Source organism: Myotis daubentonii, chromosome 7, assembly GCF_963259705.1.
Source record: "Myotis daubentonii chromosome 7, mMyoDau2.1, whole genome shotgun sequence".
Taxonomy (NCBI): domain Eukaryota; kingdom Metazoa; phylum Chordata; class Mammalia; order Chiroptera; family Vespertilionidae; genus Myotis; species Myotis daubentonii.
The window spans coordinates 50,988,600-51,006,596 of NC_081846.1; the positions used below are offsets into that span (position 1 = coordinate 50,988,600).

The 17,997-nt window shown below is 36.1% G+C and overlaps 1 protein-coding gene across 2 annotated transcripts in view; it reads left to right on the plus strand.

Moving 5' to 3' along the window:
• The window catches only part of LOC132238577 (sodium channel protein type 1 subunit alpha), a 104,449-nt gene that overhangs the window by 37,365 nt on the left and 49,087 nt on the right, over positions 1 to 17,997 (plus strand). Inside the window, exons 3-8 of one of the 2 annotated variants that reach the window (XM_059704228.1) lie at positions 6,936 to 7,054; positions 9,183 to 9,272; positions 10,731 to 10,859; positions 13,040 to 13,131; positions 14,408 to 14,677; positions 17,741 to 17,804. In XM_059704228.1, the coding sequence (XP_059560211.1) occupies positions 6,936 to 7,054; positions 9,183 to 9,272; positions 10,731 to 10,859; positions 13,040 to 13,131; positions 14,408 to 14,677; positions 17,741 to 17,804 (764 nt within the window). Of the gene's footprint in view, positions 1 to 6,935; positions 7,055 to 9,150; positions 9,273 to 10,730; positions 10,860 to 13,039; positions 13,132 to 14,407; positions 14,678 to 17,740; positions 17,805 to 17,997 lie in introns of those variants that run through there. The other variant, XM_059704227.1, reaches the window with a different exon arrangement.

The window sequence follows — 17,997 nt, forward strand, 5'->3', positions numbered from 1 at the left end:
AATCCACAGGTTATAGCAAATAGGCAGGGAAGTAGGTGAGACCATTTAGAGTGCCCCCAGGAAGGAAAACAGAATTAAATGCCATGGAATTTCCTCAGGATGAGAAATGTCTCTGGAGATATGCAATAATAGGAATCTCTTGACTTCTCCATGCAGTTCTCTACACCCAAATCTCTGAAGCATCTCTCCTCCTGCCAGGACTCATTCTACCCCTCCCTGCTAGAACCTCTTCTTAAGCCAGTGGCCTGGAGCTGGAAAAAGTTTGATCCCACTTCTGGCAGAAGATAGAGCAAGGGAATTCTCCTAGTGCCAATGCCAGGGCATCATCGAGGGAAGAGAGTTGTGGCCCCACCTAGTACTCTGTTGTGGGAAAATAAAGTTCTAAACAATTGACTTCCAAACACATTTTTGGACACAATGTATGTTAAAAGTTGAAAATTGCTTGTTTTAAATTTTGAAGCTGAGGCATAAATTTAATAACGAATAGTGTATTCTGCATTTTTCTATTGTTCATGATCATTGCTAAGCTTTCTCTGTTGCTTATAGCTTTTGCTAATGAATGCATGTGTACAACATAATCATTGATAATTTGAGCAATTTAAAAGATCACTAGTTAACCAAAACAGATTCACAGCCCTGCTATTGCAGAATCACCTGAGTCATTATTATTATTTTTTTGTTAATCCTCACCCAAGGATATTTTCCCATTGATTCTTAGAGAGAGTGGAAGGGAGGGGGAGAAACAGAGAGAGAGAGACACATTGATTGGTTGCCTCCCGCACGAGACCCGACCAGGACCTGCAACTAAGGCACATGCCCTTTACTGGATCCAGGACCCGTGGGGGATCCAGGACTCTTCCACTGAGCCAAAACAGCTAGGGCCTGAGTGTTGTTGTCTTAAAATTCAGAATACTAGGCATGAGAATTGAAATCACAACACCTTTATAAGCTAAATATTCTTATTCACATTTTTCAAAACAGGCAAGTGAGTCACAGGCAAGCCAAGTAAGTTGATTAGAATCTCACTGCTGGAAGGCACCAGAGCCAGATTTTGACCCTGGCACCCAACTCCATTGTCTGCACTTTTAAAAACTACATAAGTTTCAACGAATCCTACTTATATTTTTCTAATGTTTCTTTACAGATTGTTAAGCTGCTGATGACTGACTTGACTGGGGGTGTTCACCTATCTTTCTTGGTTTGTCTTTAAAGTCTGAAAGGATATTTTACCTGGCAGTCTTCCTGAAGGGAGTTGGACCTTGCAGTACAACGAATGGTTTACATCTAGGTCTGTGCTGCCAACAGGGTAGACGTTAGCCACGTGTGATTATTGTATGGAAAGTGTGGCAGGTCGACTTTGAAGACAGGATTGTATGAAAAAGGATGTACAATATCTCCATCGTTTAAATATTGATTTCATTCCTAAATGGTAATGTATTGGAAATACTGGATTAAAGAAAGCATTTATTTCCCTGGCCGATTTGGCTCAGGGGATAGAGCATCGACCTGTGCATTGGAGGGTCCCAGATTCTAGTCTGGTCAAGGGCACATGCCTGGGTTTCAGGCTCAATCCCCAGTAGGGGGCATGCAAGAGGCAGCTGATCAATGATTCTCTCTCATCATCATTGATGTTTATATATCTCTCTCCCTCTCCCTTCCTCTCTGAAATCAATAAAAAATATATTTTTTAAAAAGAAAGCATTATTAAGTGGAATTTCATCTGCTTTTTACTTTTTTAAAACATGGCTACTAGAATATTTAAAGTCACATATGTGGCTCAGATTTATAGTTCACATAATGTTTCTATTGGGCAGCTCTAGTCTATGAAAACCTTCACTTACCCTTTTGGACTTCCTTCTATTAGAAGAGGCAGTTGAGCACTCACTAGTTTATGAGCTTCTTGAGGTAATGACGTATGTATCTTTGCTTCCTCTATAAGCCATAACACAGTGCTTTGCAAGTATTGTGCTAAACAAAATACATTTTTTTTTTTACAATGAAATTAGTTAAATTAAAAGTTGAACCTAAAACTAGTTTCATGCTACTTTCCAGGTATCTGCAATGCTCATACTTATTAATAGCTTATTGTACAGGGACTCAATAAATGTTACTTTAGTAACTATACATGAAGAGATAAGTGGAAAAACTTGACAAATATCTAATACTAGAAGCCCGGTGCATGGATTTGTGCACTGGTGGGGTTCCTCGGCCTGGCCTGCGGGGATCAGGCCGAAACCGGCTCTCCAACATCCCCCAAGGGGTCCTGCTCTCCAACATCCCCCACAGGCCATGCCAAGGGACCCCACCAATGCATGATCAGGCCAGGGAGGGACCACGGGAGGGCTCCAGGGCATGTTCGGCTGTCTTACCCAGTCCCAATCAGCTGGACCCCAGCAGGAAGCTAACCTATCGGTCGGAGCATCTACCCCCTGGTGGTCAGTGTGCATCATCACGACCAGTCAAATGGTTGAATAGTTGGACACTTAGCATATTAGGCTTTTATTATATAGGCTTTAAAGTGGTATTTCATATGTAGAATCTTATTTTTCTAATTCAATCAAACTGCTATATTTTGAAATTTGTTTTCAAGCACAAAATTTTTCACGTTAAACTGATTTCATGAATTCCCTATGGCCTTGGGCTATAAAGAGAAGCCTGTTTCAAGCTAGATTCTACTGGATCAGCCTTTTCTCTTCCACCACCAATTTTGAACTTTTCATTTTGTATTGATATGACTTCAGGCAAAATAATGTATCTTGAGTTGTTTTAATTAAATTTTTATAGGACTAATTTAGATTTAAAGGATGTCAAGATACTTCACTGTAATAAGCCATCGAATACATTGTGTAAGAAAAAGTCAACACTGAGCTGTATGTTTAGAAATGGTTAAGATGGTAAATTTTATGTTATGTAGTTTACCACAATAAAAATTTGAGGGGAAAGTGTAAAACATCACACTCAATTGAACAGTTGGTAAATTTTGATTTGCTTAAACTTATATAATTCAGGTTGGGGCAAAAATAGCTTTACAGTTATTCATATGGGAAATAGCACAATACTTAATAAGTAATAACACAAGAATAAACTGTTTTGAGTACTCACAACTGTAAACCTACTTTTGTCCCACCCTGTACTTGTTTATACAATTTGAGATACATAACATCTTGGCTAGTCTTTGAATTCTTCCCATTTCGAGCCTTTTCTTATTTGTTAAATGGGGAGGGCAATTACCTATCTATATGTTTGAAAATTCTAGATTTACTTTACTTGTAAATAAAGTGTTCCCTTCTGATTCTATTCTCCCTTCAATACTATTAATACCGTTATTTGAAGAACCATGTACCTAAGTCCCATTAATTCTTGAAACTTGTAAATGAAATATTTAGCTTCTTGGCTATGCAAACAACTATAAGGATGATAGATACAGAGATGAGGAAATAGAAATCAAATCAGTTGCAAACAGTATATTTGCAGTTCTAAATGGAACTTACTGATAAAAAATGGTAACACATTTAAGATTCTATATATTGGGTTGCTCTATAAGTCTGCTTTATTGGAAGGCTATTTAAAATAAACCCATAAACCCTTTAAAGCGACATTTATGAAGTTTTTTGGTAAGTATATATGTTTCAACCTGAGAAAAGCAGAGGAGTCCTAGCAAGGATGCCTTGGCCATCTCTATGAATTGTGAACAATTTAAAAAGAATAAACATTATTGTACAGTAAACTTCATTAATATCATTATAAATTCAAATTGCAAGCACTTACACAATGTACATATATTTCTTGTAAATACTAGTATTGTTAAAAATAATTATCTCCCACACATTATTTGAATTTTATAAACAAACGAGGCCTGATGCACAAAATTCATGCACCTGGAGGGGGGTTCCCTCAGCCTGGATTGTAAGAGGGTGCAGGCCAGGCTGAGGGACCCCACCAGCGCACGATTAGGGCTGGTGAGGGACATGGGAAGTTGGCCAGCCGGAGAGGGACCGTGGCAGGGCTCCAGGGCATGTCTGGTCTGTCTCCCTCAGACCCCAGCAGCAAGCTAATCTACTGGTCGGAGTGTCTGCCCTCTGGTGGTCAGTGCACGTCATAGCGAGCAGTTGAGCAATCTTAGCATACCATTAGCATATTATGCTTTGATTGGTTGAAGAGCAGGCCAGAGGACCAGACACTTAGCATATGAGGCTTTTATTATATAGGATAAAGGGAATACAACCTAAAATCAGTGAAAGTTTCCAACTAAGGCTGGAACAATTGAGAATTATGTCCCTTTGCGTTTAACTTTTGTGACAAAGTATGGACTCCTCCACGTGAAAGCACTTTTAGCTTTAGCATTACTTATCAGCATCAGGGGTGCAGTGGACTTCGTTCTATTCACGTTAATGGTTCCAGCCATTTTTACTGCCTTTTGGGGCTCCTCTCTGCTTAGTTTCTGAGTTTTGCTCCTTTTTGTTTTAGTTCTCAAGGCAGAGTTTTTCTTTCTCTCCCCTACCCCCTCTTTTGGCCTCTGCAATTCACTGATTGCTTTACCACCCCTTTCACTATCTACTTCCTTCTTCCTTTGGGCTGGAAGGTGCACATAGCCAAAGTCACAGGTGACCTCTTATGTGCATGGTCCAGTCTCCTTAGAATGAGCCAGTTGATTTTTTCCCTGTCCACTGAGCTACATTCAGTACCATCATCATCCCTCTTACCCTCAAGCCCATTGTTTAGGCCACCTATGAATTGTAACTTCTTTATTATGTCTTTGAATCACTAGTATATATTTCAAAATTAGTTTATAATATTATTTGATGTAAGAAGAATCTTTTTTAAAAAATATATATTTTTATTGAATTCAGAGACGAAGAGAGAGAGAGCTAGAAATATCAATGACGAGAAAATCATTGATCAACTGCCTCCTATATGCCCCATACCAGGGATTGAGCCTGCAACCCGAGCATGTGCCCTGACCAGGAATCCAACCATGACCTGTTTCATAGGTCGATGCTCAACCACTGAGCCATACAGGCCGGGCAGGAGATTCTTAGTTTTAAAATATATATGCTAGGTTATATTTTTGTTGGTTCTGCCATTCCTAGCCCCCAATATTTCTTTCAGGTTTTACTTAACATGTTTTTGGAAAAAAGAAACATATGCTGTAGGTTTGCAAGGTGGCCCATACTCAGTCCTTTTTGTGTCTTTGTATGCATGTACTCCTTAAGGCAAAGGCATCTGTATTGCACAAGTCTGTTCACATTTTATGCTGAACTCAGAATGTCATTTAGGGACAGGAGCATTGAATGAATCAGAAAAAAAGGGGGAGCTAAGTATTGTAGACATGATTATTGCTCCTCCAGTAAGTACAGGTGAAACTCTCCCCTCCTACAATGGAACTTGGCATATAGTTTTCTTTGTATTCTGAACCAGAGACCTTCAAAGATGAAAAAGAAAATGCTAGTAGAGGTTCAAAGTTAAAGTTACAGCAATGCTTCTCAAACTCTCTGTTGTAGAGGTGAGGTCACCATTCTTCTATAAAATACATAAAATTAAGTACTAGAAAATGAAAAAGCAAACCAATGAAATAGACCCGCTTTTTATTATTGCATTCAACTGATGAAATTAGTGTGTCAAATTGACTTACAAGTTTCTAAACACTCACTGTCACTATGCTGTCCCAGTCCAGCAATGACTCGGACACCAGCACCAGTGGGGAGACTACACTTTCACAGCCCTGATTCAGGGCATTCCACACATACCAGACAGACAGTGCTACTTTCAAACAGAAACTCAGTGGACGTTTTGGAATGATTGCTTTACTTGAATTTAGAGGGAAAAAGAAATGAGAAGTCTCTCAATGAATGACCTGAAGAATAGATGAAGTATGTAAACACTTATCAAAGATTCTTAGTCGAAAGTAAACATAGTAAATGCTTGCTATGTCTTAATGTGATCTAAGGCAAAAACCCACAACTTTTAAAGAATTGGTGAATTTTAATTAAAAAGGTTTGAAGTTCTCTTCCTATGAAATATTCTTCACAGAGAAAATGGCTTCCCCCACCCCCAACTAGGTCTGATTGTAAGTAAATATCTTAAGAAACACTGAGTCAGAATCTTTTCTATGCTATTGTAGGTTGCTGCTCCCCCCCCCCATCCCCCACCCCCCCCACCCCCCCCCCCGCACACTGCTAATTTCTTTCTATACTTAATTTTTGGGATGCAGTTTCTTTCACATTTATGGATTCCAGGTTCTACAAAGGCTTTGAGCTACTCTTCTGTGCTAAGAAAGCACTACAGGAGATAGGCAGTCAATTGGGATTAGAATTCAATGTGTCAGCTAATTCAGAAATCCCAGTACAGAATTTAGCACTCCTGGTCAACAGATACTCTCCAGGGAACTTGGCCTCCAAAAATCAATTATTGGGTTATATCCATCTAACCCAAGAGTGGGTTTGATGGTGGCTGTTTTTATTTCCTATTACCAATAGAGTTATATTCATTTTATAAGCATAAATGGTAAAAAAAAAAAAGTTATTTTTTTTTAAATATTAGTTTTGTTGAATGATGTTGCATTCTACAGAGTTACTTTTCAAGATATTTGAATTGGAAAAGCTGAAATCGCTAGAAAGGAATGTAGTGTCTGAGGATTTTCAGAATAAAATGAAATATCCACCCATTTAAGGCATTCATTTAACTCAGATGTTTAAAATATTAAGAAAATAAATAAATGTCTTGTGTGATGAAACTGCATGGACGTATTGGGTGAAAGGTAAGTGATGCCTTTGGATGCCCTCCCTGTTAAGAAGAAATCCAGGGGCAGATTGTCTTCACGGAGCACATCAGAAGTTGGAACATTGGAAGAGTCACTGTGACCGATAATAGAAAGCAGACAGTAGAGTTTGAGTGGCTATGCTTTTATACTTCTGTGTTGTGCTCCTATCTTACAGACCTTCATAGTACTGAATAAAGGGAAGGCCATCTTCCGGTTCAGTGCCACCTCTGCCCTGTACATTTTAACTCCCTTCAATCCGCTTAGGAAGATCGCTATTAAGATTTTGGTACATTCATATCCTTTTCAAGTAATCAATATTAACTATGTGTACGTCATCTATAAGTGCTCTGTAGCTAAATATAAAATTAAGTTGGGACATGTATATATTTTATAGCTTTTGTCACTCTAATTTTGTATCTACTTTTGTCCTATAAGCCTTATTCTTTTTTTATAAGCTTTATTATTGGAGTGTATTAGTCACATAGATGTCACTGAAACTTACAGTCTTAACATTATATATCTACATATATCTTTCTAATAATACTTGTATGTGTTAAGTCCGACAAATCTAGTGTAAGGTAGCTATACTACTCTTTACTATATTTGTACACAGTTTGTAATGACCAGGGCTATGCAGCAGAGAATGATATAACAAAGAAATCTAATTCCAAAGCCAAGTTTAGACATATCTATAATAAAGAGCAGTTTAGTTTACCTTAAAATAAACCTTTAAGCATATTTTCTATGAAAGATGGTCAGAGGGCTTGACTAATACTTAGCTAATTATTGAACTTTCCTAATGAATTCTGTGAAGGAATTACAGTAATATTGGCTGAATTTCCAATTTAAGTCATTAAATTATTACTATCAAGCAAAACTGATTGCTTAGTAAAGACTACAGAAGTTAATGAAAGAAGCTTAGATTATATTTCCAAATGGTCTTTAGGAATGTGGCAATGTGGTTCCCATGGTGTTAAAGAAAAAGAAGGACTTTGCAAATAACTTCATCTGTTCATATTCATTGGCAAAAACTTAATTTCTGATTATGTCTCATTCGATGGCTTTGGCAATAAGAAAAATAGAAATACTTGTATAATGATCATAAACTCATACAACCTGGTTCTTTAAAAAATTATAAAACTTAAAAGACCATTCTATTTTTTAACTGATAACAAGAAAATCCTCAGTGATATAAATATGTTATTATTAAAATTAAAAGATTTGAAATATTAAAATCATATTTCAGCATTTTTACAGGTATGGTTTCCATATCCTAGTTTTTGTTTTTAGTGCCATCATGTGGTCATTTGATGAAAACTTTCTTTTTCTTACTTATGGAAAATTTTTGTTTTGGCAATAAACTGTAGTAGAAAGCATATTGAATATGAAGGCAGAAAATTTGTGTTCTAGTCCTCGGCTGAGTTATCTAATTTCTCTGTTTTAGGCCTTATTTGCCTGATGTCTAAAATAGAGTGATTACAATATTTGTTTTTCTAGGTCCCTTTTAGTCATTTGTTTTAGCTAATACTTATCATATCACACACATTAACTCATTTAATCTGCACCTCAAACTGAGACAAGACCACTTTTAGGTTAAATTTTAATTATATTCGCATCATGTTAAGTCCTGGCCTTCAAGAATATTCACTTTTAATCATATCCATGGCTGCTATAGTTAATTCAGTCAAAACAGAGCAACCCAACACCTGGCATCATGCTGTACTTTGTACATAAATTTTTTAAATATATTTTTTATTGATTTTTTACAGAGAGGGGTAGAGAGTTAGAAACATCAATGAGAGAGAAACATCGATCAGCTGCCTCCTGCACACCCCCCACTGGGGATGTGCATGCAACCAAGGTACATGCCCTTGACCAGAATCGAACCTGGGACCTTTCAGTCCACAGGACGACACTCTATCCACCGAGCCAAACCAGTTAGGGCTTTACATAAATTTTTAAATGTGTTTAACTATATTAAGTAACATTTGTTTCAGAAATTACAATATTGCAGATATGTGCCCTCTTCAACAACTTACTATTTTAATCACCTGAAATAGTTTAAGTCAATCTCTCTGCTCAAAAACTGTATGACTCCAGATTGCACATAGCTTTCCCTCTAAAGTTTTCTAGGGGGTAAATATGTTGATTTAGTAATATTAGCAAAAGCAACACTTTGTCCTTATATAAAGCTTTCTTGTATATTATCTCATTTAATCTATATTGCTACTCTGTGAGGGTGATATTATTGCTACATTTTACCAATGACAAAACTGAAGTTTAAAGAGATTAGATAACTTGTCCATGGTGTATTTTTCATGAGTCCTGGCTAAAATTCAGTTTAAGCTTTTCAATGTTAGTTTTATAGAATACATAGATTTAGATTTTTTTTGTGTGTGTGTGTTCCTTAACAATAACCCACATTATTCAGCATGCTAATCATGTGCACTATTTTGACCAACTGTGTGTTTATGACCATGAGTAACCCTCCTGAATGGACAAAGAATGTAGAGTAAGTTCAACTTATATTTTAAACCACCTACTATGTGATTATCGATATACATATATAGTTAGGATTTTGAAACTATGTCTTAATGTACCTTCTAAATAAAACCAAAGAGCGTAATTACTAAAGGCATTTCTAAGCACAATTACAAAGCAGGAAGACAATACTCATTGACCCGTAGGCCTGCTGGGGTTGGGTCTAATATTTCTCCACGTGTACTTGGTGGATATCAGGAGCTCATCATTCTTGGACACATCACTTTTTCTTTAGTATCTACAGTGGTCAAAGCAAGTGTGGTGAAAACAATTGCAAAAAAGAGCCAGTATAGTAGGACTTGGTCCCAGGTAAATTTCAGATGAATTCAGTGAGTTACAAATTTACAGGGGCGGGTTACACATGCCATCAGAAGACATCGTTGAGTCTCACAAGTTTTCCCTTCCATCAGGCACATCCTATTCAGGTCAGGCCTGTATCAGTTTCACCAAAAACATTGCAGAAAAAATATCCCAACATTTGGGATTTTAAAACTTGAAAATTCAATAGACTATGGACTTAACTGAGGGGAGAGAATAGCATTTTTAGAAAACAGAAACAATACTAACTACATTTGTGGGCTCTGTTCTGGAATACATTTGAGCCGAGGGTCCAGATCTGTGATAGGTGCTCATTCTGCTCATGTTGTGACCACTATTACTCCATGGCTGTTGACCCTTAAAACAACAGCCCAGAGTTATTCCCAAGATCTTCTTCAGTTCTAGACAGTTCCAGATTGGAGCCAATCAGAAAAGGGACAAGATTATGAAGGAAAAACTATATGCAAAGAATACCTAAAGTATTGACATTGACATGTGAGGTCCACAGGTCTTTAGTCATTTTATTCTTTAACATCTGAGTAAAATATTTAAACCTTGAAAACATCCGAGTTTCTGAGTTAGCCTCATATTTCATTCTAAATTTTGATTCTAGAATTATCTACTTTGTTCTTAACAAAATTCTTTTTGCAAGTAAGTTAACCTGTCTTATCTTATGGAAAGAGAGAAATAAAGACTTGCTAATTTGTCAATGTTTTTCATTTATAAAACATGATGGAAATTGAGTTTTTTACTTTTGGAAAGAAAATCATTTTATGCTTCTGCAATATTATGGATTGGCCACTCCATCACATGAATGTACCAGATAATTCTCAAGGAGCTTTATTCATTAATGTCAATACTAAGACATTTCAGACAGCATCTAGCTGGACTTTATACAGCATGTATTTCTCACTCTGCTCTCAGGACACTCTTCATGTGTTAGGGAATTGAATTTAAATTAAGGGCTATGTTTTATTTCCATGAAAATAATATCAATGTGCTTAGATTCCTTTTAAAATGATTCATCTATTCCACTGACAGGGTGATAAGAAATTGACTTACTATGAAAAATATGTTACTTTATCAATTCTTTCTGGATACTTATCTCCAGGTACACCTTCACCGGAATATATACTTTTGAATCACTTATAAAAATTATTGCCAGGGGCTTCTGTTTAGAGGATTTCACTTTCCTTCGGGACCCATGGAACTGGCTTGACTTTACAGTCATTACATTTGCGTAAGTGCCTTTTTTGAAACTTCAAAAGAGTGTGGTTTGGCTTTCTATGAGTGTTTATGCTTTGAAAGAATAAGTTTGCTGTAACTGTGGAATATTTTGGTGTGATTTATACATTTAAGCTTCGGATTTTAATTTAGTATAACAGAGGTCAAAGTGACATTTCACTTTGGCATATAAAGTCTTTGCATTGGTTGAAATTATAATTTTCACATTTAACAAACATCTAGCAAATTTCACACATGCTGCTTTTTCAACACACACACACGCACACACTAGTAAGAAAACAAAAGTTTATTCATTTTACATCGGTGAAAATGACTTTTAAAAAATACAGGCACAAACAACTCTGCTGGCCGCACCAATTTTCATTGACCTTACCCATTGACTTTTCTTTCTTCTATTAGTTTGGTAAAATAATCTATACTAATAATAGAGGAATATGAAAATTGTCCTGGACGCCATCATGTAACAACCAATCAGGATGGGGGTGGGGCCGCAGCGGAGAGCTCTCAGCATGCCTGCGCCAGGGGTCCAAAGGGCACGGAGAGGAAGGGAGAGCAGATAGGCAGTTAGGGGGATCAGGCCAGGAAGGGACAGAAGACAGGCAGTTAGGGGGATCAGGCCAGGAAGGGAGGGCAGTTAGGGGGATCAGGCTGGCAGAGGGGAGCAGTTAGGCAGTTAGGTATTTCAGGCCAGGAGGGAAAAGCAGTTAGGGCCATCAGGCTGGCAGGGGAGCTGTTAGGGGCATCAGGCAGGCAGGCAGGTAAGTGGTTAGGAGCCAGTGGTTCCAGATTGTGAGAGGGATCCCGTATTGGAGAAGGTGCAGGCCTGGCTGAGGGAACCCTTCCCGCCTGCCCCCCCCCTCCACATAAATTTTGTGCACCAGGCCTCTAGTAGAAAATAAACATCTATTAGCATCAAAACATTCCAAATCAAACTAATTGGGGGGGGGGGAGAGAATAAGTTATTTAATATATTAAATTTTTATTTCATCAGCAAATGATTTTAGTCTTATAAATGGAAATACTCTCTCTGCCACTTCCTACTTCTAAACTGATTTCTTTTCTTTCTTCTTATTTCCCTTTATGATTTTTGTCATCTCTCTCTTCACCCTCAACATAAATCTTTTATCCTTACCTTTCTTCCAGATACACTCAGTGTGTGCACAATATCTGCATCCCTGTCTACCCACACCCCCCCCCACCTTTTTTTTCAAGTGGTAAATTTCCCCAAGAGAGAAGAAACTCAGAAAAGTAATAGAAGGTCATACAGGAGCAGGTGAAATTAGAATGTGGAAGAAAGTGGACCCGCACCACTTGCTCTCTTCATTCTTTCCGGAGCGAGCTTTTTAGCCTTTACAGGTATACGTAGATGGTAAATGGGAAGAGAAGCAGAGCTGATATTCTCGGGGCTCCAAACACTGCCTCTCTTGTCTTCATTCCACATCTAATCAGGAAGAGCCAATTCTTTGCCATTCCCTCTGGCCATGATTTAAAAGAAGGCATGATGAGACTACTGTTTTTTAGAACAAAATAGCAGCAATGGCAGAAGCATCATTGGGCCCCATAAAATATTCTTAATTTACCTTTCACTTAAAGGTGACACTAGAAAAACTTTGTCATGTACAGCTAGTCAGGCAATCTGCCTTTTCATGCATCAATTTCACTTGCATAATTGTATGCATTTTTTTTTCTAACTGCAACCTTGAAACTATAATTAAGCTTTCTTTTAACTTAATTATCCTAAGTTACACATGATGTTGATTGCATTTGCTTTTCAAAATGGCAACAGGATTGTGTACTTTATGAAGTTTACATCTAGTTGGTGGCCTTAAATTATGTGAATAAAGAAGCCCATAGCAATAGCCTCTAATATTTAAATTGCTATTGACACAATTATCATTCAAAATCACCAAGAATGTCTTCATAAGAGACCCAAGCAAATATATAAAATCCTGCTTAAATTCTGAATAACTCTGATTTAATTCTACAGGTATGTAACAGAATTTGTAAGCCTAGGCAATTTTTCAGCTCTTCCAATTTTCAGAGTCTTGAGAGCTTTGAAAACTATTTCTGTAATCCCAGGTAAGAAGTCGTTAGTGTAAAGTGTAAGGCTCGTTGTACCTACAGCTCTTTCTTTGTATCCTGTCACTGTGTTTGTGTGTGAACTCCCTACTGCAGATACGTGACAGAGTTTGTGGACCTGGGCAATGTCTCAGCGTTGAGAACATTCAGAGTTCTCCGAGCACTGAAAACCATTTCAGTCATTCCAGGTGAGAGCTGGGTTAAAAGACATCTTGTGTTTTTCAGCAACAGCGTCTTTACTTGATATGCAGCATTACAGAAAATCAGAACCATGAAAATCAAAATCATAGTAATCATGATAGGGTGCTTTAAAGAAAAGTATTCTTATTATTGGGACAAAGGTTTTTATGGTCTCACATTTTTTTATTGATTTTTTGTTTTAGAGAGGAAGGGAGAGGGATAGAGAGATAGAAACATCTATTTGCTACTTCCTGCACAACCCCTTGTGGCGGGGAGAGCCCGAACCCAGGCATGTGCACTGACCGGGAATGGAATCAGTGACCTCTGGGCTCATGGGTCAATACTCAACCACTGAGCCACACCGGTTGGGCTGGTCTCACATTTTTTATCAGCCTTGGAGTTTAACAATGTCTTCCCTGAGACGCTGTAATATAGAGTCTGTATGATTTACACTTAGAGATGTCAATTTTTCTCTATATCAATTGTAAGGATTTGGTCCCTATTGAATGTACTGATCTGTAATTGCTTATTTATTGTAGTCATTGATATCTATGCCAATACAATGTAATCTTAATATTGTTTAAAAAGACCAGGGAGGCCTGGCCAGTGTTGCTCAGTAGTTGAGCATCAGTTTATGAACAAGGAGGTCACGGTTCCATTCTCTGTCAGGGCACATGCCTGGGTTGTGAGTTCACTCTCCAGGGAGGGGCATGCAGAAGGCAGCCGATCAATGATTCTCTCTCATCATTGATGTTTCTATCTCTCTATCCCTCTCCCTTTCTCTCTGAAATCAATAAAAGTATATATATTTTTAAAAGTCGAGGGAAGAAGATAATACAGACTAGCATGAGTCTGCATGGAAAAATGTATTATCTTAAGGTGTATTTATACTCCAAACCACCCCCAGTTTTACATCAAAATATTTGTTACTTATAAGTAGGAATTCAAAAATACTTATTCGGGTAATTTGGTATAAAATTATGGGGCAAGTGTCATTAGCAAAAAGAGAAATACAAGAGCCTTTCCCAATATAGGCTTTATGAAGACCATGAATCTTCCCTTATTGTCTCTCCAATGTATTGGGACATGGATCTTCATTTCATTGTTTATTTCTGGAGGTCACCTCTATAAGCACCAGCCTGCCATTAAGTGTTGCTTTCCCACTAGCATTGGCATCATTTTCAGACCTGTGCCTGGAATCTATGTTCTCAAGAAAATTGGCAGGCTTTTATTTTTTCAGGCCTTGTAAGTCTTCGTGGTAATGGCCTTCTTTCGTTCTTTCAGGCCTGAAGACCATCGTGGGGGCCCTGATCCAGTCTGTGAAGAAGCTCTCGGACGTCATGATCCTGACGGTGTTCTGTCTGAGCGTGTTTGCGCTGATCGGCCTGCAGCTGTTCATGGGCAACCTGCGGAATAAATGTGTGCAATGGCCTCCCACCAATTCTTCCCTGGAGGAGCATAGTATAGAGAAGAATATAACTGTGAATTACAATGGCACACTTGTAAATGAAACTGTCATTGAGTTTGACTGGAAATCATATGTTCAAGATTCAAGTAAGAATTACTATTATGTAGATTTATTTTTCATTGTTCATCTGCCTTCCATTTAGGCATATTTTGTTAAATGATTGCATCACGGTTTGTAATCTCTTAATCACCATTTCAATGTTTTGCACATACATTTCATTACTTTATTCATAACTATTCTAATTTTGACTCCCAAATGGCATTTTCTGTTGTATCATCATAAGGGAGGCTGAAGAATTCAGTTAGAAATTTTCCTAGGATCTTTGGTTGCTGTACATTCTCCTTGTGCTGATTGAGACAATTAAATAACATAAGAATTTCTAAAGCCCTTTTGAACTGTAAAGTACTATCCAAATGTAACCCATAAAACGTTAATTACAGAATGCCTTTTATGTACTAGAAACTGTACAGGATGCTGGGAAATTAATGGTGATTACACATGGCTTCAGGGTGCTTATGTTTTAGTAGGTTATTTTTATTGTCATTTTATGGAAATCAAGTGAGACCTAAAGGCAAACATTACTCTTATACTATATTTGTAGAATAAGAATTAAAAGTAGTATCACATCAAGTAGAAGGGAATTGGAGTCAATTAAACTTTAAAAAAGAGTAATAAAAATGTTAAATAAATCAGTGGATTTATGGGAATTCAGTTTATTTTTATTTCAAGAGTTCAGACAAAATAGTCAAATGTTTAAATAGTCTACTTTAAAGGATGGAAAAATAATTGGCCTAATATTCTTTCACTTTTAAAAGTGACAAGAAAGTAAGTCAAATTTTCTCTTTTATTTAATTTTAGTATCTGCCAGTAGCAATATTTCAAAGGCAGAGAGAGTTAGAACATGATTCATGGGTAACAGGAATGTTCTTTTAGAGAAAAATATTAAATATATGAAATTTAAACTTTAGATGTACTTATCTTAAATTTAGTTATATCTTTATTATTTTAAGGTGATGCTTAGGGAAAATTTTTAGTATTTTAAGGTGATATTTAGGGAAAAATCAAAGAAGGGAAGAAACATTAATGACTGTTTTTATAAAAGGTTACTGGTGGTTTGATAATTCTTTTTTTAATATATTTTATTGTTTTTTTACAGAGAGGAACTGAGAGGGATAGAGAGTTAGAAACATTGATGAGAGAGAAACATCGATCAGCTGCCTCCTGCACACTCCCCACTGAGGATGTGCCCGCAACCAAGGTACATGCCCTTGACCGGAATTGAACCTGGGAGGGACCCTTGAGTCCGCAGGCCGACGCTCTATCCGCTGAGCCAAACCGGTTAGGGCTGGTTTGATAATTCTTAAAGTAATGATAATATAATCTTTATAATGAATCATTGTCTTTTTATAGTTGTAGATCTAGAAAATACCTTAGTTGCTACTGATGAACTCTTCCATGATATTAATGATTTGCCAATAAATAATTTGCAAAGTTTTAAATATCTAGATTAAGAAAATACCTTGATTAAGAAAAATACATGTCAGAGTAGTCCATGAAATGTCCCTTATTAACTACATATGCCAATAAGTCCACTGATGTCATCAACTCTCTGAAAAATTTTTTAATGTAATAACAAGGAGCTGACTATGAAGATGTCATTTAGGGTATATTTTCTCTAGTGAAATTTATTGGGTGCCATTTTTTATATATTCAAAGTCAAGGATATCTAAGGCCATTTTCAGCTCTAAAATTTGTTTCCTAATTATATTCTATTTGTTGAAACATTTATTTTAAAGCAAATACAAATATAAGCAAAGTAGTTTATCTTTAAAAATATTAGAAAATTAAATTTATTAAAATTAAAGATAAATTTCTTTAGATTAAGCATATAGATCAGTGAATTTAATTGGGAATAAAACTTCATGTAAGTACCTGATATCAAAAATTCATCCAGAAACTACATATTTCTTTTGCTTTGTTTAATTTTAAATAAAAGTTAAAGATTCTAACATAATTGTTCTATGTTCAAAGAAATAAAGATGTTAGAAATGAAAATTGAATTTTGCATTATGTGTTTTGTATCCCCTACAGAACTATGCATAGGTTAAATTTCTCTGAAAGTTTAGGATCTAGAAAATATTTCTTCTGAGAAAATCTAAAATTTTTCTTCTGAAAAATTCTTCTTACAAAATGATTATTTAATTTTGTGTTTCTCTTCTTGTTATCCCTTTACTAATTCATTCAGTAAACTTTATTGAAAGACTACTACATTCAAAATACTATAATGTGGAAATAATTAACCATTAGGTTTTCTTTCAAGGAGAAACAATATTTGTAAACAACTAATTACACTATAGGATAATGAGTATAATAATAATTGAAATATATGTGTGTTATTGGCAGCACGGTGGGAGTTCTCAATTTGACAATCTTTAATGGGAAGGAATTAGAAAATATCAAAGAATAATTCACAGAAGTGACTCTTCAACTGAATAGTGAAAGAATCTAAGGAATTTGCCAGAGACAGAAAACTTTGAGATAATGAAGTATTCACCTATAATAATTATTTAAGCTTTAGTATTTAAGATTATTTTTATTTCATTTGTTTTACATAACTTGACATGACTTATGTATCCTTTACATAAAGACACCTATAAAAATAAAATAAAAGTTACCTATGATATATTCTGGGAGTTGGTATAATGTAAATTATAATTAATTATTAAACTTTTAAAAATTGTGTTTAAAATAGAGAAAACCAGAAAAGATACAATACCTCTATTTTTAAATATGTGACTATTTGGAGAAGGCAAAGGAATCCATTTTATTTTTATCTATTTTTACAGAATGCAATTTTTACTTTTTATGAGGGTGGTGGAAAAACACTGATATCTCCTAAAATATTATGTTAATACCTATAGTTACCACTAATTTTACATTTACCAAGAACAAATGCTTTGTCCTAGTAAGTAATCCCCTTAATGTAATATCTCACATTTGTAGAGAGAAGGGGCAAATACCTGTGTCTTTGAATTATATAGTGTATTTTAAATTACTCAATGAACTCTAAAAGTAGGGCCTCATCTTCTTGTTCTCATTTTTCAATGTAATGCAAATGTTCATCACATGACTTTCTTTTTTCTAAATAGGATATCATTATTTTCTGGAAGGTTTTTTAGATGCATTACTATGTGGAAATAGCTCTGATGCAGGGTAAGCCAATAATTTGTGTGTGTTCCTGTATATGTGCATGTATATATACACACTTATTTTGTCTCTTTTTTGTGGAAACTGACAGATAACAGCCAACTAACTTTATTTATACTAATTTACTATAATTATGGTTACTTATAAGGTGACAACTTATCTAAATATTAGGCAAGTGCTTATGTTTTATAACTTTAGC